This window comes from Centropristis striata, chromosome 20, assembly GCF_030273125.1.
Source record: "Centropristis striata isolate RG_2023a ecotype Rhode Island chromosome 20, C.striata_1.0, whole genome shotgun sequence".
NCBI classification, from domain to species: Eukaryota; Metazoa; Chordata; class Actinopteri; order Perciformes; family Serranidae; genus Centropristis; species Centropristis striata.
In genome coordinates, this window is record NC_081536.1 from 15,486,691 (window position 1) to 15,511,622 (window position 24,932).

Consider the following 24,932-nt stretch of genomic DNA (forward strand, 5'->3'; position numbering starts at 1 on the left):
ATCATGTGATGAAAAATAACTGGTGGTTATTTTATTAATAGTTAAATATTAATAATTGTTTAATATTCTTCTTGATAAGGGGCCACTGGCAGGTATTCACAAAATAAAAATTAAATGTATTATTATTATTTTTATAATTATTATTGAAAAAAATGGCACTTTGGAATTTAAGGCAGGTGTTCAAGCACCCTCAGCCACCCCCTCTCATGACATCATATTCACACAAAAAAATAATAGGCCAACAACAGCAAAAAGCTATACTGCTAAATGAAGACATCATAACCTTTATTTTTCTTTAGCTACATTCTGCAAAAAAATGTCATGACGTTAGTTTGATAGTATATAGTATGGTATACTCTAGAATAACACATTTTGATAAATATTTAGTAATACTTTGCACATTTCAAACGTGGGATTTCACGAGGATCCACTATGGCTGCTCCACTGCTGCTTATTTTCCACTTTTTGACACAGCCTGTATTGCTTTGATCCACTCCTTTCTTTCTTCAGCTGCTGCAGCTTGGAGAAAGTAGTGAGTCTCATCTGAGGTGATGATCTCAAAAAGGTTGCCGTCAATGTCATATTTTTTGGCTGAAATAAGGAAAAGGTGAGGAAAGGGAGTTAAAATGATGCGCTGGTGAGAAACTACTGACAGTAAATGCCTATTATATTGCCTGGGGAAGCAACAGGGCATGTGTATCCTGTGACAGAGGTCCCACTTACCATCAGGCACATACTCCACAGCTGTAACTACAGACCCACGGAGATGGATCGAGCCCAGAGGGTCATCACCCTGTCACATAGAAAAGGGACAAAACAAGGTGGAAAGTAGCAGCAAGAAAGATTTGTGAGTAAAAGAAACTCTTTATTCTGTCTTATTTCAGCTTGCACAGGCCATTTTTTGTTTTTTTTTACCTTTGTAGGATCATAGTAATGCATATAAGCAGGGTCGTCTCTCAGTATGAACTTTCGCACCTTCCAGTTTTTTCTCTTATGTCCCTGTGGTAAAATAAGACAACTTGTTAACCTGCTTTGCAGAACATTACTAAACAACAAATGTGTGATGGTGTCATGCAAATATGAAGGCTTCTTTCACTGCATAAGACCAATGATTTGCCTATTTGTAACGACAAAAAATGTTGTGGCCGTGACACAAAGTCATTGTGACATTTTTGCTTTCTTTCACCTGTTTCAGTAAACAGCCCTGTTTTACGATGTTTCCTCTGAACTCTTCCTTCAGAAGCACATCTTCATCACTGGAGTAGCCTTCGCAGAAGAACCCACTGTCAGCCTGCCACAAAGCACAGCCATGAACACATCATCACATTATCTTCCATCATCTTCAACTTGATATAAAATGTTCAGTGGTAACTTTTTTAAACTTACAAAGTAATAAAGAGCACATGTCTGATCTAAGAAGGCTGTTTCCTCTCCACTCTCCACTCCGTCTTTTGACAGGTCGCCTGCTGGCTGGAGAAAGCCTTCAGTCAGAAGTCCTGTGGCTAACATGAGGGCCTCAGGCCTATTTCTTGCTTTTTCCTTTGAAATCAGCCACTCTATCACTGTCGCACCTGTGCAAAAAAAGGAAGGAGCAGCAAATGGCGAAACCATTAGAAAGTAAAAAAAAAAAACAGCGGTTACACCTGTGACATGAATAAAACCAACACCACAGTACCGGCAAAGCAGTGGTTGAAAACTCGATTCTCCTGCTCCAGTTTTAACTCTTTTACTCCATCGTCTTGGTCTTTCATCAGTATGTACAGTTCACTGAAAAAAACACAGGTGATGTAGTCAACATGTCTGACTGTATTTTTATCTATCACTAAGCAAAATTCCTACCCCAAATAGCAATTGTACAATAATAGCTTAGTAACCACAGGCACAGCTGTCCTGTAAAGCTTCTTCTACACATGCTAAGCAGGTGGGTCTCTAGTTGAAACAGTGAACGGTGGTAAATAACAAGATTGGTCAAGGCTATCTGAACTACAAGTGGACTACAAATAGAAACCAGAACAACTTCCAATATGAAAATACGGTACCTTTACCTGAAGATCCTGCACTTATTTGCAGATATCTGTTTATAAAGATTAGTGTTCTAAAACCAAAAGAAAAACTCTAAAGAGTCCAGCTAACAACAGTAACAACCTGTAATACTAATACTACAATAAGGCAGAGGCCAAGTAGCATACATATTTACTTTATTCTGTGCATTTACAGGTAAAGTTACAACATGCTCTGTTCAGGATCGACACACCTAAAGTGTGTACATTCGTCTTGGATGCTTTTTTTAATTTTTTATTATTGCACAGCACTTTACCCGAGGCTGCTCGGCCCTGCCCTGCTTTCAGTACATTTGGGGAACCAAAACAAAGCCATTACTTGCTGATCACATCACTTTGTGCTCATCCTCAAATCCTTTTTCTTCTGCAGCTTTAAAAGTGAAACAAACTATTTGAAACATCAGCAACAGTAAAGCATAACCCTAACCTCTGTTTCTTGTCCTTGCATGATTTCCCAGTATACTAATCAGTCCAGACCAGGTGATGCTAGAATGAAATAACAGTCTGATCTGACATTTTATAGTTTTAATAGTTTTAATGGCGATGATGAGGCTGACTTTTTGTCCTCTACCTGTGAGCTTTTGCCTCAGTCAGTTTGTGGCCATGAATTGCATATTGAAAACCCCTTTGCTGCTTTTCTCATCGGCCACAGAGGATTTTCAACCAACTCACGCGGTTGACATTAGCATAATAGGCTACCTCAGCCAGCAAAATTGTAGTTAATGACTAGAAGCTTGCTATTGTCTGCCTCTGTCTGCAATCAAGGACCCATTGTTATCAAAATTATGAACAATCTGAGTGATCTGCCACCGGTATCTCTGTAAACTACATGTGGAAGAATGAAATCCTGACAGGTGTAACAACTAAGGTTAAAGTTTTTGGATTCCTTTCTTCAGATGATTGTTCCCACCAGCTAGAAGAAGTTAGAGAACATACCTGAGATTAACTGTGTCAGGCAGGCGAATGGAGCGTCTTGTGGACTTCCTGGCAAACTTTCTCCCCCCTTCCAGGCAGGTAATGGCTCTCTTGATGTCCTTGACCCACACCTCTCTCTCCTCCACATGAGAGGCTTGGAAGAAGTGATCCTGCTTTTTGTCTGTGGTGATCTTGAAAACCAGCTAAATGGAGCATTAATATAAGTCAGTCACAGGCTTTGATAATCATAAACAAAAATAGCTCCTCATTCAGAAATATTGACTTAATTAGCTGTCTCAAATTAATCAAATATTCAAATTGAGTATTTTAAATTGTAAACATTAATTGTAGTGTTGAGCTCTATTACTAATCCTGTATGCTTAACATAGCTGCCGTTTTCACACTGCTAATCCTTTAATGCTAGTTCACATCTTTCAGCAGCTCTACTTGACATTTTCTTACCGTCCTCTTGCCAAAATCCTGGCAAGGACTGATGAGCTTGGCTCCGTTTAGTGGGATCATTCCTTTCGGAGAACGGTCTGTTTTCTTTTTATAGAATTCCAGCCCATCTTCTGACAGCACTACCCACACGGCCTTCCAGGAGTTAAGCACTGTACCCTGAGGATCAATGAGACAATTTTACAACAGGCAGCCTTAAGCAGCGGAAATATGTGTTGTCGAGTAGAGGTGTAAAGAGATGTCATCTGTCATATCTGTATCTATATTCATACAACCAACAAATTTATCTGTCTCTATCTGTAATCAGACGGATGTGTGGTTTAAACCAGAAGCCACAATAAGTCAGGCAAATATAGATATTTCTAACCCTTATATTGATTAGAATCGATTTTTTTTCCTTCAAAGGATCAAATTGACTTAATATCGCAGTTTAAACTAATTCTATAGTATATTTCCACATTTCCTCATACTTTCGATAATTTCAAGAAACATAATGGTTGATGCACAGAAATGTAAATAAGAGTTTTTTTCTTCCATCAAAATAATAAACAGCAACTTGGCCCGGCCCCGGATAAGAGGAAGAAAATGGATGGATGGATGGATGGATGGAACTTGGTTTGATAGTTTGATCTGAAAAGTGAACATTTTGTCTCGATTAGGTAACATGAAAAATACCAAAAACATTTTTAGTTTTACAGGAATTTCCCTCTTCAATTATTTATTTTGCTTTGTGTTTCATTTCACTCTGTAAGTTTGGAAATGTGAAGTGAAATATTACCTAGGCTAAAAAAAATGAAAGCAGAATGTTTGTATCTGACTAGGCACCCTGAAAACACATGAAAATGCAGAAATGAACCTACACATTGAAGTTACTGTAATATGTTTGAGAAAAAGGAATTACTGGCTTTGGCAATTCCTCACTTGAACAATTTTGGTTCGTGTTTGTATACAATACATTCAATTTAACAAACTCTCATGCCCTGTTGAGTTTGCAGCATCCTACTTTCTCCCCCTCGGGGAACAGAAGTTGTTTAACCAGTTTGACTCTTTCCAACGGGGCGTGCTCTTTATAAATTATAATGTTTAAAGTTACCTAACTTGTCAGAAACAAGCCCAATAAACCGGATTTCCACTTCCACAACTATTAACACTCAGATTTCCATGCTGTTTTTCATTATAAAGCAGGTCTTGTGTGCACAGGTGCTGTGTAGTAGGAGTATCAGTAGTATCTTAAAGAGAGAGACACAAGAGAGAGTGCTACCACAGAGCGTTTCAGACAGTGAGTGAATACAAGTAGACCTATGTTGAGAATGAGGGGAAATGTGTTTTTTTGAACATTAAAAGCACTCAAACATATTCTCGTAGAATATAAAACACAAGTGAGATCCTGGAAATGAACATAGGATGTGTACAAAAATCAAAAAAGATTTGTTCCATCATCCTTTCTCTCCCTAGGTGAACAGAAGTTGTTTACCAGTGTGACTTTTTAAAAATTAAAGTTATCCAACTTCGTAAAAACAAAACCCTCCCACAGCCATTCAAGAATCACAAGAAAGCTGTGTGCAGCGCTGTGCTTCTCAAATGTAACCATGCAAGATTATTCTGGTAGGAACCTATAACACAAGTGAGAACCCGGAAATGAACAAAAGATGTTTACTTTAACAAATCTCACCAACAGATCTGCGGCTTGATGTCCCCATGTTTAATTTTTTTTATTTTTTATTAATCCTGCAATTCTAGTGTGACCTCATGCTATTGGAAGAATGTAGCTGTAGTGTAGACTGTCATTCCAGTGGAGAAAATGTGATGAAATCCCTTCTAGGTTAATAAAGTTAATAATAAAGTTAATAAAACACAATGCACTTTGATATATGATGTTAAAACTTTCTCCTATGGACATGTAGACAGACCTGGGGACCTACTGATCAATTTTACACCTTTTTGTGTGTTTGTGTGTGTGTGTGTGTGTGTGTGTGTGTGTGTGTGTGTGTTTGTGGCCCACTTCTTTTCTTGACTGCAGCATCTGATTGCATTTTATTGACCCTCCTACAGTAAGTCATGAATGGAGATGCATCATTAATCAACTGTTTGTATGCTAACTGTGTCTGTTCCATCACTCTGTCCAAAGGGAAGAAAGGTTCTCTGCCAACGCCTTAGCCATCATCAGGCATGACCATCATGCACAGCTGTGGCTATTCATAGCACCCATGGTTTCATCACGTTATTAAGATAAAACACGTCAGTCATGACATCTCAATCATCATCAAACAAGATAAAAGATCATCCATAATGATTTTGTTCCTGTCATGTGTGCTTCACAGTATAGGTCAAAATGAAAAGAACATACATGATGATAGTTATCTCTCTGGTGAGTCACACCAACTAAATAAAAAGAAGAATAAAAACAAAACCAAAGAAATTATTTTGTAAAAAGTACCTTACATTGGCAAGCCACGTGTGAAAAAGAAAAACTCACACTTCCTCGGAAGGTGTGAGCGCGTGGGTATAAGTAGAAGATGTGTGAAACGAACCAGTTCTCACCTTAAAAAAACCTAAAAAGATTTGTTTTCGTGCTGGAAATTACTTCTGTATTCATTTTGCACAGGGACATTGCATATTTGTTTGACAACTGTTGTAAATTTAAGCAGTTGGAATTAATTTGTTGTATGTTTGTAAAATCATGGCATATTGGAAAGAAACAAACACAAACTGCCAACATGATTCATGTTTTACTCTCAGTTCTGGACAGAAGCAGGAACTTGAATTTGCTGCAACTGTAGAACAGAAGTGTGTAGTCGGTTATTATGCAGCAACTTTTGAATAAATTAGCATCTGTTCCTCTTGGTGCTGATTTAACTTGCAGCAATATTCCTCATTTCCAGCTCGGTCAGTTTAAAACTTTTTCCGGGATGATTATTTATGAATTTTTGCCACAGTTGGGGTGTCGGATGTATCGGGCTACCCTTAAACTTAAACTTTCTTACTGTGCCAGTGTTTCCTATCACTGCAGAATTCATCTCATCAAACTCATCAAACTCTTATGACTGTAAAGTCAGTCTTCAATTATGTAAATGTCACTTTTCATTCGTCTTTTACTATAATATTGTCAACCAATAGGTATAAAGTGTGTTACTTAAGCTCCACATACACACAACAAATCATAAAGTTGGCAAAGTTGTCCATTTTGTTATTTTATCTAGAGTGTTAGCCTCTAAAAAACATGTTCCAGACAAGAAAAATATTTTCTTACCTTTTTCACCAAGTATCCCTCTCTGATCTGTTGTGGCTCCATGACCCTGCCTTCTGCTGCTGTCAACTGCAACTCTTGTCACTTTTAAAAGTTTTGCACCAAATCCACACCTACTCTTTCGCTCTCTCTCTTTGTCCTTATCTCTCTCAGTCAAAACCACAGACACACACACACACACACACAAGCAGGAAGTTGTGCTGTTGGGTGTGTGACAGATGCGTGGTCACCCAGCTTCCTCTTCTATGTGGTATTATTAGTGAGTGCTACTGCTGGGCTGTTGTCTCTAAACTTTTTAATGTCAAATTAAAAGGGAGTTTGATGATGAAATACAAAAATGTGATTGAGCAAGTTTCCGTACTGGACATTCGTTTCCTTTGGTAGTTTTCTTGTTTTTTAATTTGGTAAACTTTCTCTTCATTGTCTAAATATGTTATATAGCCAAGAGGCCGAGTTAGGTTCCATGTGAAGCGGATCAAAATTCACAATAAAATCTGACAATTTGAAGCCATTTGTGTGCTGCAGTATATATAATAGTGTAATACGGTCACTGGTGTGTGTTTATTGTGTTATTAAAATCTTCAGTTTTATAATAATAATAATAATAAGCTTTACTTGCCTCTTAAGAGTGTCAGAGAACTCTTCTTCTGTGTGGAGTTTGCATGTTCTCCCTGTGTCAGTGTGGGTTCTAACCAGGTACTTTGGCTTCCTCCCACAGTCCAAAAACATGCACTTAGGTTTAATTGGTGACTCTAAATTGCCTGTAGGTGTGAATGAGAGTGTGATTGTCTGTATCTATATGTCAGCCCTGCGATAGACCTGTCCCAGTGTACCCCGCCTCTCGCCCAATGTCAGCTGGGATAGTCTCCAGCCCCCAGCGACCCGAGTGCGGATAAGGATAATGAATGAATGAATAATGGTTTATACTTGTTTGCTTGTTCTGTGAGATTACTTACCCTGTGTGTTTTGAAAGGCACCATAAATAAACTGCACTTCTGTCATCCTATGTATTGCAATTTGGCATTCACAAAAAACTGGTGACCCAAAGTGTACATCCTAACTCTATATTTAGCTGGAGTATGAATAGCTATGAGTGCGTGATTTAACTATGGGTGGATGCATCTCAACGGCTGACCTGAGTCAGATGCCAGTCAGCCTATTTCTGTAAAAACAAAGCTTCCTCTTTTTCTGATTGCTCAATGTGGCTGAAGTACGTTGTTCTTGTAGTGAAGTGGACAGGCTCAGTAACAACAAAGGTACTACACAATCCTATTCAATTATTAAACTTCAAAATGTAAGTAAATAGCTGCATCAGAGAGTCAGCAGAGCAATGGAACTATAACTTACATACACACAACATATAATACATCATACAGCATCTGTTTATCATAAAATATAAAGATAGAGATGCTTTCTGAATTGTGCAGTTGCAGTCGTAACTCTTAAAAACTATGAGAACTGCTGGATCGTCACTTAACTTCAGTTGCAACATGATTCACTTAGTCAGTCCTTATCAGAATGTGTGACAACATGTTGTTTCACATGTTGTATAGTCATTTCACGAGAAGGAAGGAAGTCTTCGTCTCTGAGACGTCAGCTCATGAACATGGTGACCCAACTGATTGTGTCAATGGACAAAGATGCAACAAAAAAGACGTATGTTTACTGTAAGTGACAATTGCGACATATATAGTATACATATAGTGCAGATTTGTATTTATATTTTTTACAATATGTAACACAACAAACTCCAATTTTCTGCTAATATAATATTTACTGTGCTTTATTTTGAGTCTCCTTTTCCATCTATATGAAGCAAGTTACAGGTGGTGCACACAATTATGTGTACTAGAACGCTCTCCAATACAATATCAGAGCAGCAGAATCTGTTACTTTCTTTACTGTTTGTATCAATGGCCTTCATTTATTCAGGTGTTGATTTTGCAAGATACAGTCCGTGGTAATGCAATTCAAAAAGGATGGCAGGGTTAGACTAACACAACACCATTAACAAGAGTTTATTCTTGTGATGCTGTTAATTTTCCTCTAGAGGGTGTCATAAACACATTAAAAGCTAAAGAAGTTGAATAGAGGGCTGCAATGAGAGGTAACACTGGTACTAAAAAGAGGGCGAGAAAGAAAGCAAAAGGCAATAGATGGGAATGATTGAACAGATACATGTAAGTGATGACAAAATAGGTGAATGCGTCACAGCAGATAAATAAAATTCATGTGCGTCTGTTGCTAAATCAATCACTGCATGTCTATCATAAAAGGTGCACAAAACAAGCTGTGATAATTATTTATAAGCTATCTTCTGTGTTCAATAATCCCCCTAAGGGGAAGAAGGTTCAACTAGCTGCCTTAATTAAATCAACCAGCTATTTTATAATAAGTCCATACTGTAAAAGTCACCTTCTGATGATGATCTCATTCCTGTAAACGTGGCTCTTGTTCTCTATGGATGTGACATTTATCATGCTGACCATACTGTTTGTGTGTGTGCCTTGAATCACGCTGTCCCATTTTATGAATAAACATTAAGGAGGGGGCTGGTGTTTATGAGTATATTAATGAATCTTGGGGCAGTGAGTTTCATTAACTGTCAACATAAGAGTCATCTCTCCGCGGTGGTGATTGAAAAGGTGCTCGAGGTATGGAATGTTAATTTCTCTGAGAAAACAAAGATGGAAGCTAAGAGGACACGTCATCAGGAGCATCAAGGACATCTTTGGAGAAAATAAAAATATACTTTACCCTGGTTTACTTTGCATGAGTCACATACAGGTGCAATAACCAAAAAAAACTCAGAGAAAGAGAATCTAAATCAAAACATCCTTGTGGTTTATTTTACCAAAATGACATCCCTGTGTCTCTTCTCTTCATCCCTGTGCTGCCTTTTTATCTACACAAGGCACACAGAGCAGTATTATGATGATGTACTGTACATCCTGGGAATAGAGAGACACTGATCTGTTAGCACTGAGCATGAAGAGGAGACGAGTAAGGCACTGTAAGCATGATGAAACTGAAGAAACAGGACATCAAAACCTAAAAAAAGAAAAATATTCCCACCTGCTCTCTTCCAATCTCACAAACCTTTTTCACACCTGAAATGTCCAATGAGCGTCCATTGTCAAACACGTACCAGGAGAACACGATGTACCAGGACTGTTATTAGAAGGTACTGTAAGTTTCTGTAATATATAAAAATTGAAAATGCCAGCTTCCTGGTGAGCCGGTGGAATTTTGTACAATATCCAGGAGAATATCCTGTCGTGAAGATCATTTGTTGCATGTTACCTCGACATTTCTGTAAAAATGTAACACTTTGAAGTAAAAGGTGAAACTTTTCTTCAGATCTTGACTGAAAACTACAAAGTCAGAGTTAATTTAGCATTCGCAGGAAATAGTGAAGCTTTCCTTTGAATGTCTCAGAACAACAATTTGGACTCTTGTTTTTCACTGAAATACTCTTTGTGACTTGTTTATGTTTTTCAGTTTTTAAATGTTGGGTGGATAGTGATATCATGTACTCAGGTACTGTACTTAAAGCTTCTAATATTAATGTTTCTATATCATGAATGGATCTTATGACTACGTGCATGTTAACAGGGTAGCTCCTAGTGACAAATCCAGAGATAATTTTCATCTGACTGTCATTCCTGTCATCTCTACTGAGTTTTTTTTACAACCTAAAGTCAATTTTTTTGTTAGTTTATTGTAATGTCTATTGGTTCACTCTCATTAGGTGCGTTACCTATTAGGGTAAAAAGTGGAAAGTTTGAGGCTACACCCTCTCAAATGGTCGCTCACTCAGCGTGTCTCCATTACAAATAAAGGCCCCAGAGGGATTTAACAGACACCAGAGGTGATGTATGGTTTTCAATTGTCGCGTAATCGATTAGTGACAGTTTTAACCATGACGTCACATACGATACGGATTTAACACGGGAGACGCGCTTGCTGTGTTTCTTGCCAGACGGACGTTTACCGATTTGGTCTCATAACTTTGACCCTTTCACACTGTATTTTCATTTAATGACAGTTTATTTGAACGTTTTGTTCAGTAAAAATGTCTTGTTCAGTATTTGGTTGGACTAACAGACACTCCAAGGAGTCGCTGCTCAGTTTTCTGAGGTAAGAAAGATACAGGGGCGTCCCGGTGGCTCACACTGGTAGAGCGCTTGCCATGTAGGCTGAGGCCTTTCTGCGGCGGAGCCGGGTTTGAATCCGGCCTGAGCTCCCTTTGCCACATGTCTTCCCCTCTGTCACCCCCTTTCACTCTGTCACTGTCAATAAAGCATAAAAATGCCTAAAAAAATAATCTTAAAAAAAAAAAAAGAAAGATACACTTTGTTTTTGTTTTTTTGCTAGCCAAAACTAACATCCCAGTTAATGCTCCAATTAATGCTAACATGAATTAGCAGCGGCCTCTCTCAGTCGGCTTGCCGGTGTAGAGAGGCGTGTAGTCAGTGTCGTCAGATCCTTCTCTCTCCTCCACAGTCCAATTATGGTCTGCTCCGCGTATCGGAAACAAGATGGCGACGCAAGATGGCGACGAGTGTAACGCTGAACACAAGGCTTCCAACGGGCAGTCCACAAACCAATGGGTGACGTCACGGTGACTACGTCCATTATTCATATACAGTCTATGGTTCATGCACATGGTGGCGATGATTATGGTCATTATTATTGTTGTGATGACTCGCTACTTTGCCGGCTTTTAAAAATGGCACGTGTTGTTGTGGCGTCGAGTACTACTTCACATCCCGCTAAGCATGTCACATCCTGCTTAGCAGTCTATCCAATCAGCAACCAGGCTTTTTTCAGGGGAGAAAAATGGTCCCTCTCTTTGACAAGGGTCAAAAAACGGCCAGCCAAACGGTCGCTAGGGACAGCTCACATGTTTTGTCGAGGGAACCAGCTTCATTCCGGGTAATGGACTAGAGTGGAAACGCACCTTTTAGAGTCAATATCGGCAACAGCTACAGCCGTTTACAGTGAATATTTGCATCAATAGTTGGTGGAGAACAAAAATGAGAGCTAAAATGAGAGTGGATTCACCAGGGAGTGGCCATAAGACAGAACTGTGAAATGATTGCTTGTTGTGTTGTATCTGCTGGATGTGTGACTAAGCAACTGCTTGCTAACAAGTTTACCACTGAAGTGCTAAAGCTTTACTTGAGTATTTCCATTTCACCTATACTGCCCTACAAAGCCTAACTGCTGTAACTACATTTTTGGTCGAAATTGTGTTATAACTAAAAATGAACTCCATAATGTCTGTTTTATCTTGTGACAAAGTTTTAGATTTGAATTTTGCTTAATGATACAAATATTTCAGTAACTACAGAATCTAACTCAAAACCAAATACCCTTGTATTTCTTCATTGTGTTGAATAGTGAAGATAAATATAATATAAATTATAAGTTTATTTGATAGGGAAATTATTATCTAGATAGTGATTAAACACTTTTAAATACACTTATAACAAAATCAAATTGAAAATGTTTATTCACTTAAAAGAAAATATAAAAGCTAAAAGAAGACGACAAGTTTATAGTTACTGCACTCTTTTACAGCAATGCAAAACCAGAGTGCAGTAACTACATTTTTGGGGTCAAAAGTCAAATGAATTATCATGATTTTTTAGCATAAAAATTACATCATCAATACATGTAGAAATAAGTTCCATCATTTACCTACCTATAACCCATTTGGCTGGCCAGTATAGTCCACTACGACCCAGAAGCAAATATACTCCACTACATATATTTGCCAGATGTAGCTGCTACACAGAATCAGATACTACATAAAATAGTATAGATCAGTAGTTAAACATTACATTAAACAACCCCCTAACAGACTACATTGGAATGCTGATTACAATGCATATAATAGGCTACATGTAATAATATAACAGACTGAAAAGAGCCATGCTGTATAATGAGTATGTTTACTTTTGCCATGTACATTTTTGCTGTTAATACCTCTCAAATATTTCCATTCCATGCAACACGGTCACCTATTATAATGTTGCAGCCTGGTCTCCTATTATTATGCTCCTATACGTATAACAAAACGACACGGTCAGATACATTCAGGGTAAAACGTATATTCTCCTGGGTTACTTTTGTCATTGATGTATCACAAAGACTTTGTTACAAAAGCTGGCAAGTCGTATGGAGTGTGTATAGTGCATATTGAGGGGGTATGGATCAGGAATGGACTTGTCAAAGACAACATGGGATTTTCAATCGGCTGACTGCTGTTTGTCTACTGTGTGACATCAATGTTGACTCATTCTGGTAAGTTATGTAACAAAAAATTAACCCGAACCATGATAATGTCCTAAACTTAGCCATGTGGTGTCGTTTCAATTCACAATGTTAGCCAAAGATTTAACCCAGCGACCTTAATCCAGGTAAAAAAACCTTTTCCCTCCAGATGTAAATCGAGAATGTAGTCTGGTTGAATGGGAACATCATTTTCAGGAGACAGGGTTGTTCATCCCTACATATCTTCCCCCACTTCTACAGCAGTACAGGAAGAGTTCTACAGTATGTTGTTCCACTTCTAAGATCACTTCCATTTTTCTCCCTCTCTTTCCTCATATTGAACACAGCAATAAATACTGCATGTGTTGTTCCTCCCTCTGGCCCACCCTTTGCCATAGCTCTTGTTTTGCAGCCCGGGCATTGAGACGTCTTCATCCCAGACCGCCGTACCTCACAAGAACCATCAATAATTCTGCTAAAGAGTGCACTGAGCTGAAAATGGGAGGGGTGGTTGGAGGGGGGGGGGGGAGTTGATGGCCTTTCCATGGCACACTCAATCTCTCTACCTCCCTCCATTCCTGTTGTGCTCCTACACTTCCTAACATGACCTTCTGCAGTACTGTTTGTCATTTCGTGCTGTATGGATGACAGACACACACAGCAGGCACACAGCCTTTAGTCCTGACGTAAAGCAGGCATACTTGAGCGGTGGAAGCAGATTCTCAAAAGGGCTTTTATTCATCAGTGTTAAATTCAAATTCAACTCAATAGTCATGAGCACTGGCCATTATGGATCAGTGAAAAGGCTGGATAATAAATAAAAGAGATAAAAGAAAAAAGATAGCAGTAATATTGGAAACATGCATGATGAAATTGAATCAGTGAGTTTATTGAAAACCTGTCAGCCTTTTTACATTTTAACAGATATTAAGATAACAGTATTATGACATGTTTCCATAAATTATGGTCAGGCTGCACAAGGCAATTTCTGATTATTTTTTGTCAAGGATGACGTACATAAAACATTATGACATGGGAAGAACAGCTTACACACTTTAATGTCTGTTTGCTCACAGCACTGGCTGATAAGATGCAATCTGAAAAGTTTTCATGAATCACACAGAAATGTAACTTTTTAGGCTGAAGACTGGTGCTAATAGATGGCATTGGCCTTCCCTCGGGCGTTACAACATTTGTCTGTTTCCACATTTGTCTGTTTCCACATTTCCTACTGAGCCAATCCTTTACTTGAAACTTAGATTTCATGATAGCCGATGAATCTTTTTCCATGGAATGAAAGATACATTATACTCTCTCGCTGGGAAATGTAATAAGATCTCCCTGACTGGTCTTTGATAAATATTTTTTTCAACCCGGCAAATGATCATGATTTTTCAAAAAGGCTGATTATTTGCATATTGAAAGCCTGTCATTTTGGCACATGGTGATTTTATGTGTGATAACACAGCACGCACTTTATGAGCTGTCTGCGAGCGTCTGATGCAATTCAGTCCCTTTGGAATGTTTGGAGAAAAGAAGTAAACTGTTTTATAATGAAAGCCAATTCAGAATAATTTAAACAGTAGATATGAAAGATATTTTGGGGGCATTTTGATGCTTTATTTTAATAGTGATAGAGACAGATTGAAAGGGGAGACAGAGGGGAAGACATGCAGCAAAGGGCTCCCTATTTAAGTGTTTTTTTTAGGGCCGTCATCCGGTCAAGATTTTATTATGTGCTATAAATTGGTTATGTTATGTTATTGTCACTTGCTAAAGTAGGCAAATGTCCATACTGGACTTCCAGAGGCTGTGCAATTGTGTCCACATTGTCTGATCTATGACATTATATCATTTTCTCCCACAGATAATTTTTCTCTAACTCCCTCTTTCAATTACCTCTTTCGATTCAATCATCTGTTAGGGTGTAAAATAAAATGAGAAAGGGCAAAGACATCAAGTTCACAGTCTGAATTGACAACAAAGTAAAATGAACGAGATGCTGGAGAAGATGGCCCACTGTGGTGGGACTAATAAGCCTGCAGGCTAGTTCGGAAGGAGGAGGAGGAGGCTCCTCCATCCGCCAATTAAATGAAAAGGAAAATAATGGATAAACAGTTTCATTGGGGATCAGAAAAGACGGATGATGCTGTGAGCCCTGCAGGGGACTCCACCACATTGCCACCACCACCGCCACCACCATTACCACCCTCGTGTTGATAACAGCCCAGAGGAACAAGCACACTTATTTATTCTCATAATTTTTTTCTAATCTCTCCGTGCCATTGCCAGCAACTCCCTTCCAGAGTTTAGTTCGAAGGCAAAACTATGCTAATGTGATCTTATTTAGTATATTTGCTCTTATGCAGATAAGTATTCTTATCCCTCGCCTCACACCTGCTTTGCTTCTGGCTATTTCTGCCCATTATTTTTGGAATGGACGATTGAGTGCACACTCCAGGTTATGGCTTCACAAACTTTTTATGGGTTTTCACATCTTACATGGTAGCTGTAACTAGTGAGATAGCCACACTGTAGCAACACCAAAATGCAGAATCTAAAGGATTTGAATTGCCTTCATGCACCTTGTCTAAACCTTTTAAAAAGGTATTGATTTGAGCCCGAGGCAATGGAGGTGATTTCTTCTCATCATCAGACCAAAGCACTGATGAGGGCTATCCATATGTCTGTCTGTTCAGTCTCAGTGCCCTCAAGATTGTTTTTATTTCTCCGACTTTTACATAAATTCTATTTGATCTGCAGCACTTTGGCAACACCTGTGGATGATGTTATGCCCCTTTAGCTCCTTAAAATTGATGCTGACATTCATTCTCGTGGCTCCAGGCTGGGCCATTGTGCCCGCATCATTATAGTACAAATGTCAAATTGTCTCTTTTTTTTCTTTTTCTTTAAAGCTGGGATGGATGATTGTTCCAGCTGTGCATTCATTTGCCTTCAGGCTTAGATCTCACTTTGTTTGAGACATACAAACAGATCACAGCCGGCCTTTGCAGCCAGTGAGACAAGACTTTGACAACATACTAGTTTTTGTTTCCCTTTATCCTCTGTCCTTTACATTTTCTATGACAAAGTTCACACCCCAAAATAGATTGTGGTGAACATTTACTTTTTCTGTATAGATGAGGGAAAACTCTGAAATGTTATAACAAAAAGATAGAATCTGTATATGAAATGATTTATATAGGCCATTCTCATTCACTGTTTGTAATTATACCCAAAAAGTAATGCAATTTAATTAATATACAGTGGCAAGAAAAGGGTTCACTTACTTTTTCCACCTACACTATGAATGTTTCATTGATGTGTTCAATAAAGAAATTAAATAATAGAATTGTTTGTGTGGTAATAGGTTAAGCACAGTGTTTTCTATACAAGGGACTTAGATGCTGATCCACTCACATTTTATGACAAATTAAGGCAAAAAATAGGTCTTGTCAGAGGGTTCACATACTTTTCTTGCCACTGTATAATCAGTGCAATCAGGAGGCCGGGGGGCACTGCTGATAGTGAGCAATACGGATTCTTGTTGTTAGGCAGTGACCTCTAGTGGCCATAGTAATTATTGCAGGAAAAAGGAGAAAGTCAGCAATGTAGTATAAAGAGTGACAAAGTCTACAAAGGGAGGAGGTCTGGCTGTCAAAAAATACAGAATGTACACCCACAAGCCTGCTCTTCATGTCCCCATTGAAACCAAAAGTCTTTTAACTCAAACCATGATCTTTTTTCTAAACATAACCAAGTTGTTTTTGGCCTAAATCTAACCAAGTAGTTCTGTTTCACAATTAATAGATCATGTTTTGGAATATATCATTCAAAAAGTTGTGCATACGTTTTAATAAGATAAGAGGAACTGTTGATGAGAATACATTGCTTTATAGCATCTCTACTGTTGTTGATGATCTAGTTTTCATCAAAAGTGGGTATATGAGGCTGCATGAGAGCACTGGTAAGGAAATAATGTGTTTTGATGGGAAGGGCTGGCTCGCTCCTGCTCTGGGGGACAGAGGGTAGCAGGGAGTGAGAAGATGCCAAACAACAGACTGAGGCAGGATATAAATCAAATCTCTCTGGAGACAATAGGGCTCACAGCACACATACTCACGCACACACACAGCGTTGTCTGGGGTCTGCCAGTGCTTCAGTACCTTAGCCACCAGGTTAATGACTTCAAAACTCGTTGGGAACAGAAGCATGCAAAAGTGATTACAATAGTAGAATAGTAATTGGGATGGAAAGCATTAGAGATTTGATTTGAAAGAATAATTTTTCTAAATAAAATTGGTAGGAATAATAAGGTTTTATGAGTCAGATCTGTCCCAGCTTATGGGGTTAGATGATAGTGTGCATTATGTTTCATCATTCCTGAAAAATAAAAGTAAAAGACTCAAACAAAAGGCCGTGGTTCTCAAATCGTAATCATCGTGTGAGGGCAATGCCTCCATAGATTAAAGCCTCGTCCAAATTCAGGGATTGGATGCTGTGACGTCAACCTCTCTGGCAGCTGTGGTTGTGTGTGATTTGGTTTGGAAGCAAGAGGCAGAGTCAGAAAGGACATTCAGAAATAGTTTACACCTGAGTGGCTCAGGCCTTAGTTTGTTTAAGTGCCTCTTATTCTTATGACATATTGGTGGCTCGTCAAGGATGGATGCTGTAACATAATAAACTGAACCTGCTTCAACCTCCTATTCAAACAAGTCTCACTTAAAAGTGCAATTTGGAAGAAGTGACAGTGTTGGCGTTATGTGAAAGAAGTCTATGTATCAGTAGTGAAATGTAACTAAGTACATTTACTCTTTTTTAAAGTACAATTTTGAGGTCCTTGTACTTTTCTGGAGTATTTACATTTTATGTAACTTTATACTTCCACTCCACTACAGTTTGAGGCAAATATTGTTATTTTTATTCCACTACATTTAGCTGACAGCTTTAGTTACTTTTCAGGGCGAGACTGAACATAAAAACATGAATGCAGGACTTTAACTTGTAGTTAAGTCATTTAAATCATCCTATCAAGCAAAAATAGTGAAACTGTTTGCTGTCTTTCAGTTCTGAAACACATGGTTAACTACAGGCAGAGCTGAAAAAAAGTAAAAGCCATGAATGTCTATCAGTCTGTCTTAAAAAAAGGAAACTAGTGGTCAATGAATTAGCAATTCCTGAAAGGCTCCTATAGCCAACAACTTGTGAAAGGTGGCATCTGAATTCTAACCCACACTGAGCTGAACTGGAGCTGACATCTTGCCTTGAGCTGTTATTCCAGTGGAGCATATTGTGCTTCTTTTTTAAAACCAGTATTGATTGGCTCGGACTTCCTCGACCAGAAGTTATTAAGACAGGACATACAAGAGCAGCTCTTTATTCCTTTCAAAGTGCTTTTTAGACTTTGAATCTTTGAGTGACTCAGAAGCCGACATAGGTTGGACAAATTTAATTGGTCATCTACCCAATCTGAGCTAAGTACTAAAAAATCAAAATAAACTCAGGTCAAAAGGACTTTCTACCTACTGGAGTTCTGTTGGTTTCCAAAAGGACACAATTTTAATGAAAAATGAGCTTACATCAATCATTAAAGGAATATTTAATGTTTTTTGTGGAACATGCTTGTTCACAGACTGCACCTACATGCAAAGTGTTGCTGTCCCTGCACTTGGAGTCAATTACCAAATGGTATATTCACACTATAAGTCATGCTGGTGTACTCAGCCCATGCAAATGGCCTTCTTCTGTGCCAAAGCCGCATGAGTCCATGTCCTCAGAGGTTTTAATGTGCCACAGTATTAGGAATCCATTTCCTTTGGTTCTTCTAAAGCCTGGATGGTTAATCACAGGCCTCTTTTTTTTGCTCCAGAGAGATTTCACAGACAGTTAAATAAACAGAAAGAAACCAGCAGAATTTTGGTCCTCTGACTTTACAAAAGAGATTGTCTCTTGGAAAAACTTCTTCCAAAAGCCAACTGATCAGAGGGTTGTGCCATGTAGTATTGTATCATGTAACATAATGTCAGAAGCTGTAACCTTCATCATTACCCTTGAGGATTTTTAAACATACTGAAATAATGTATAGCAAATGATTTATATATTATTAACATGTGTTGGCTTCAAACAAGCTATACAGCAATTGTATATTTCTTGGATGGTAATCACATTTGCATTTCATTCGTTATTAATAATTGTTTAATTATGGATGACATGTCTTTGACACATCATATGTCAAGCGTTGTATAATTTATAACTGTAACAAGATGAATAACATGATCTCTGGGGTTACGGATGAGCTCACTTCCTAGAAGTATTAGAGTTCTAGCATATGGGGTGATCCAGTTCATCCAGTATGAAACATTTTTGTGCTGTCGTCTTTTTCTTGTGTATCTTCCAAAACTAGGGGAAGTATTTACCAATTAGACAACACAAATGCTTTATTTCATATTTAGGGGCATACTATGAATTAGTTTTCATAGGGAATTATAAGAACCGTTTATGAGGACAGCCTGCTGCAGTGCAAACTGCCCTTAAACATACAGTTACAGAGTCCTTGTTCTTTGCTTTCATTTCTGAACATGCTGCCAAATAATCTTATTCATTTGGAGCTGAAAATGTAATTTCAGTTATTACTTCAGAGAGATTAGTCAGTACAGTTTCCCGGTAAAATATTCCATATTTTAATTTACTTCTTATTGACTGTTTATGGGATAAGCAGAGAATTTCAGAATGCCTCTTTTTATGAGACGTTTAGTTCATAAACCCAGTGTGTCTCTCCCAGACTGGCTTTCATTTGCTCTTTAATTAAGACAGCATTTCTTGCCTCCAGTGTCAGTATACGGATTGCTTCTATATTGTTGTTTTCCTCTAATTCACTATAACATCCATATTGCTCTATCATCTCATCTATTTCAATTGGCTCTTGATTAACAGATTTGTTCTAGTTTGTGCTGCTTATGTGACATAGATAACAACAGTGATGGATGAAAATAATGGCTGTCTGCAGTACATGACTCATGCTCTCACTGTCACCCCTCGGTCTTTGGACCTGACAGTTGCCTTGTAAACAATGTGCAATGGGGAGCCAAATCAGTTGGCACAATTATGACCGACTACCACCTGCCATTGACACACAGTGATTGGAAACCACCTGTCATTGGCGGGGCTGTTGTTTGATTTAATCCTCATTCTAAAATCTATCCTAACATGTGTGCTGCCTCATGCATACAAAGCAAAGGACTGCCTGGGAGGTTCAAGTGTTCATTACCTGATTAGAGAAGACAAAGTGTTGAATCACCAGCAATAATGATGTAAGGGAAGCAGAAGATTTTTTTGTGGCAGAGAATCAGATTTGGCTGTGATATTTTCATCACAGGCGTAACCCAGTGAGCACTTAAATGAGCATATTAACGAAAATATGTTATATTCTGTTCTGTGCTGCAATATCTGTGCCACGTTCAGTGTCCAAGATGTTAATTATAAAAAATTGACGAGCAGTCCACAACTTGCCTCTGATGTTTTTATTTATTTTCTTCTTTTTTTTTTTTTTAAACAGAATGAGGGATGGTTAATTAACTGAACCATGAAACAAAAACTTCTTTATTTTTTATAAACCAATTTAGGATTGCAACGTAAAAATGTTAAATTCCCTATAACAAATGTGATTAAAAATTCAAAAACGGTTTGGCAGACAAAAGTTTTTTTTTTTACATTGACTACTGTTTTTTGCAACTCACTCCATTATATTCTAAGAAGAAAATAGGAGTACCATGTGTTCAAAGGCTATTATAATAGGAATGGGGTTTTATTCAAGAAACTACAAGGAGAACAGTCAAGTATTTGGTAAGTGAACTCATAAGTTGAAAATCACACACACACACACACATATATACACCTACGCAGAGTAAAAACATGCATATGGAAAACATGTCATAAGCGCAATCCATATTCTGACTATTAATAAAAGTTTTTCTATGATCTAAAAATGTCAAAGTTCTCCTTTTACATACTTGCACAAAGTATGTGCCAGATTTCAAGACTTATAAATGTTGTTGCATATTTCCTCATCATACTTAGTCTATGGGCACAAATGGGTGCAATATGGATTTGAGACATATTTAATAACATGAATAGCATTTTTTGCAGAATATACATTAAATTTCTGGCATCAACGAAAACACTGTTACACACATGAAAAATGATGTGCTGTCATGAAGGTTAATGAGCTACTTAATTGCCGTGGTATTCATTTTGGACACTTAAGCGCTTTTTCACTGCAGGTAAGCAAATAATAAAAAATGTACATGTTTCAACTATTTAAACAAGGATAGAACAGGACACACGTTACAAAATATGAGGCATGAGTGTTCAAACTGTGAATTCAAATTGCTAGGAAAATGAGAGGAAGTAATATTCTTCATGTAAATCCGAGCAGCGTTCGCTCTGGATTTTACAGTCGGGTGGATGTACAGCTCGGGTGGAGTGTTATGAATCATGCAAGCAGTCAAGAAATACACAGTAAGGGAGACCCAGATCTGACATCTTTATCTGCATAACAAGGAAGGATGGTAACTTCTTACAGACAAAAACCTCAACATTTCTTTGATATAATCCACATGTTTTATTCATTAAGAGCTTACTGGAAGATTTGTGGTTTGGCCAAGTGTTGCTGTTGAGCCATTTAGCACTAATTCCCCCTGAAATATCTGTTATTGTTTGTGCTTTAACAACAATACTATATCCTTTAAATCTGTTGGCTAATGGATCTGTCAGACAACCACAAATGGATTTTAATTAGATTAAACATCTCTCCGCAGTCGTTGGCTGGACTCCTGATTGGACCAGACGGATTGAGTTATTATGATTAAGCTCAGTGTTTATGGACGAATGATTCCAACCTACCTGAAAATCGATAAAGGACAACTCAAGGACCACTTTCATGAGAGGTAGCCTGTGTTGCATAATAAGGTTTCTTCTGCTTCTACCCGGTGATTAATTACACTCAATACTGGTGTTGAGCTTAGTCATTTAGTTTGTGTAGAGAAGCATAAGCTGCTTTAATGCCCGTCTTAGAATTAAATAGCACTTTTAATCCCTAATAACTTTCCTACCTGAAATTCACAAATCTTTTAAACTTAGTAGAACATCAAGCATGTCTTTGTTGGGGACATACAGTCACACGGTGTATGGTGTATGGGCCTTTGCTAAAGGGCTCCTCAGCTTCCCTCTCGTGCTAAATTGAGCGAGAATCTTTTGGCACCCAAGGGTTCACAGATGGGGAAACACCAAACCCAGCATATTTGTTTCCATAAAAAACAATACGCCTTGTTTGCTGGAAATGTAAATGAGTTTTCCTGCATTTTCTTTTGACTTCACAACTCATCTTATCTTTATTCTTATCTTCTTGTTTTCACCAAAAACCACTCAAAGCACGGTAGTGCTCTTGTATCCTGTTGTCAGTGTTCTAAGGTGATAGGTACATTTACTCAAGCACTGCACTGAAGTGCAAATGTGAGTATATCGAATTTCTGCTATAATATTCTACTTCACAACATCAAATTTAGATGAAAAAAATATATATCATACAAAATATGATGTAGAAATATAAGTTATCATGTACTTTGGAAAGAGATAAGACTTTATTGATCCTTTGGTAAATTTCACAAGCCACCCAGCAGTATATTCAAAATAAAACAGTTCACCTGCAAATCATAAATGCAAAGTTTTACTTTCTACTTTTGGTACTTTTGGTAAGTAGAATTTTAAATGAAAGACTTGAGACATGAGTACTTCTTTCACCCTTGCCTGTTGTGTGACATGGAGAACTGCAGAATAATAAAAATATATATTTTATATATATTTTGTACCTGTTCCTGTACCTACCTAACGAGATGCGACAGTACAGTCCCATTAAACACATAGATTTACACTTCCCTGGTGTCTTATTGCACTGTTAAATGTTTAATTATATTCTTTATTTGTTTCTACTGGACATTATGTACTGTACGTTTCAGATGTGTTCTTTGGCTGCCTGCATTTGAAGAAGAAAGTAAGGCCATGGAGTTCTAATTAATAATTGTATTTTCCAAGAGCTATTAAAGAAAGTCTTACATGATTAAAAATTGGCATGCAGAAAATTGGTTTATTTGGGGTTGTTTTTTTTTATAATTGTGAATAGGACTTATATTAAAGCATCTTAAAATTAAGAAACATTTTTCAAACTAATTTAACAGTTGATTTACTCATCGAACACTGTTTGTGTTTAAGTAATAAATTACTGAAAGCCTTGGTCTGTGAGATGGTCCACAATACAAAGGGGGAATTGAGCCGCGATAAGAATTAAATGGATGTCAGTTCTTCAAGCCTTGCAAAAACTTCAGTAAAGAATCAATGAATTCATCCTCATGACAGCGATGTTGATACATGACCCTAATATCAAGAGTAAAATGATGCACAGCAGCCTTCTTGTCTTATTTTATTCCACAACACAACAGGCAGATTAAATGGTAACATCTAGCCTTTTTACTACTGTGGTGTAAATTTACTTCCTCTCTGTGAGAAAAGTGGATTAAAGAAAAAAAAGAAACCTTTTAGTTTATTATACTATATATCTTTATTATCAAACATCAGAATACACTGCCTAGGTACAGCGGAGGAGAACTTTGTCATTTTCAAGGCTGCTGAAAAAAGGTGTCCCTAGTCCAATGAAGCCCTCAGTTCTCTCTGGCTTTTCTGTCTGTGTGTAAGATCATTTAATTCAAATGTTCCAGCCCATACGCAACGCATGGGCATGGCTTCCCGGGCACGAGCACGCTGCTAAGTCTACTTTTTAACCTTAAAAGGATACAACCTATATTTGTTTATATAAAAAAAATTCCAACGCCTTTACTGTCTGACAACTGCCAGATATGCTTAGTAAAGCAGAACTCTTATATTACATAAAATATACCACTTGTAGCATAAAATATACTTCACTGGAACACTGGAGAATTATTCCAGAAACAGCTCTCTGAACTTTAACAAGTATACCAAAACGGATATAATACACCAATTTTATTAGGGTTTTTTTCTTTTTAAAAAAAAGGGACAAATCAAGTTTGTGCCTTGAGGCTAGAAATTACAAGGATGCACATTGGCAAGAGCTGTTCTTGTTATTGAGGGCTCGATCTCGCTGTATATATGCCTCCTAACACTATTTATTTCATAGCCAAGATATTTAAACAAGACAGGTCTAATTTGTTTGACCAAATGTGCAGAGGCCATTTGACCATTGCCCTCAAACACTTGTGATGTTATTGGTGTAGATGGCACAGTTAACACCAGGGTCACTGCTTATGGCTGCAGAATTATAAGATCACTCTTGCATAACAGTATAAGTGTAGTATTAAATCATAATATCAAAATAGCATGAATAGAGTGTTTTAACTGGCAGCAACACAACCACTCTTCTCACATCTCGCTGACGCAAGATGGCTGTGGCTCGAAATCCCAACAGTGCTATGAACGACTACTGTGCTGGCAGAGTTAATAGGGTTAAAGCTCAATCTCACTGGGGGGACTGGGCTTCTGCAGTGCGAAAAGAGCTAACAGTAGTAATGGTGGTTAGCTCCTAGCTCACGCTTGTTGGGGTGACTTGGGTGAAAACGCTGTATTGTTTCAAAGGGAGGGGCTCACATGTACAAACAAGCACGCGTGACCAGCTATGAAAACAAAGAACAGACATTAGCCCTGTTTCCATTAAAGTCAAAGTGAATTTTGAAGCAAAATTTTAAAATGTTGCATTAAAGAAAATGCAAATTGGGGACATTTTTATTTTAGAGCAAATAAACTAATAAGTAATGTAATGTAATGCTGTAGGCTAGTCTGTCAGTTAACAAAAGTAGTGATTGCGCAAGAGAAAAAAGCAACAAAAAAGAGGAGGCTAATCGGACAACTTTGGCCACCCACAAGAGAAAATGGAGTCTTCAGGA

General features: G+C 37.9%; 1 protein-coding gene across 1 annotated transcript; it reads right to left on the bottom strand.

Moving 5' to 3' along the window:
* Positions 1-211: 211 nt before the first annotated feature.
* plek (pleckstrin) lies at positions 212-6,726 on the bottom strand. The gene is made up of 9 exons (XM_059359636.1): positions 6,685-6,726; positions 3,438-3,593; positions 2,997-3,178; positions 1,676-1,767; positions 1,387-1,571; positions 1,187-1,291; positions 916-999; positions 724-793; positions 212-591 (listed from the first exon to the last, which is right to left on the bottom strand). The coding sequence occupies exons 1-9, from the start codon at positions 6,724-6,726 to the stop codon at positions 452-454; spliced, it is 1,056 nt and encodes a 351-aa protein (XP_059215619.1). The 3' UTR covers positions 212-451.
* Positions 6,727-24,932: the final 18,206 nt, after the last annotated feature.

Coding starts and splice junctions, on each gene's coding strand:
- plek (XM_059359636.1), bottom strand. CDS start 6,726: ATGGAGCCACAACAGATCAGAGAGGGATACTTGGTGAAAAAG. Junction 1,572..1,675: donor TTTCAACCACTGCTTTGCCG/GTACTGTGGTGT, acceptor TTTTTTGCACAG/GTGCGACAGTGATAGAGTGG. Junction 592..723: donor TGTGGAGTATGTGCCTGATG/GTAAGTGGGACC, acceptor TCCTTATTTCAG/CCAAAAAATATGACATTGAC.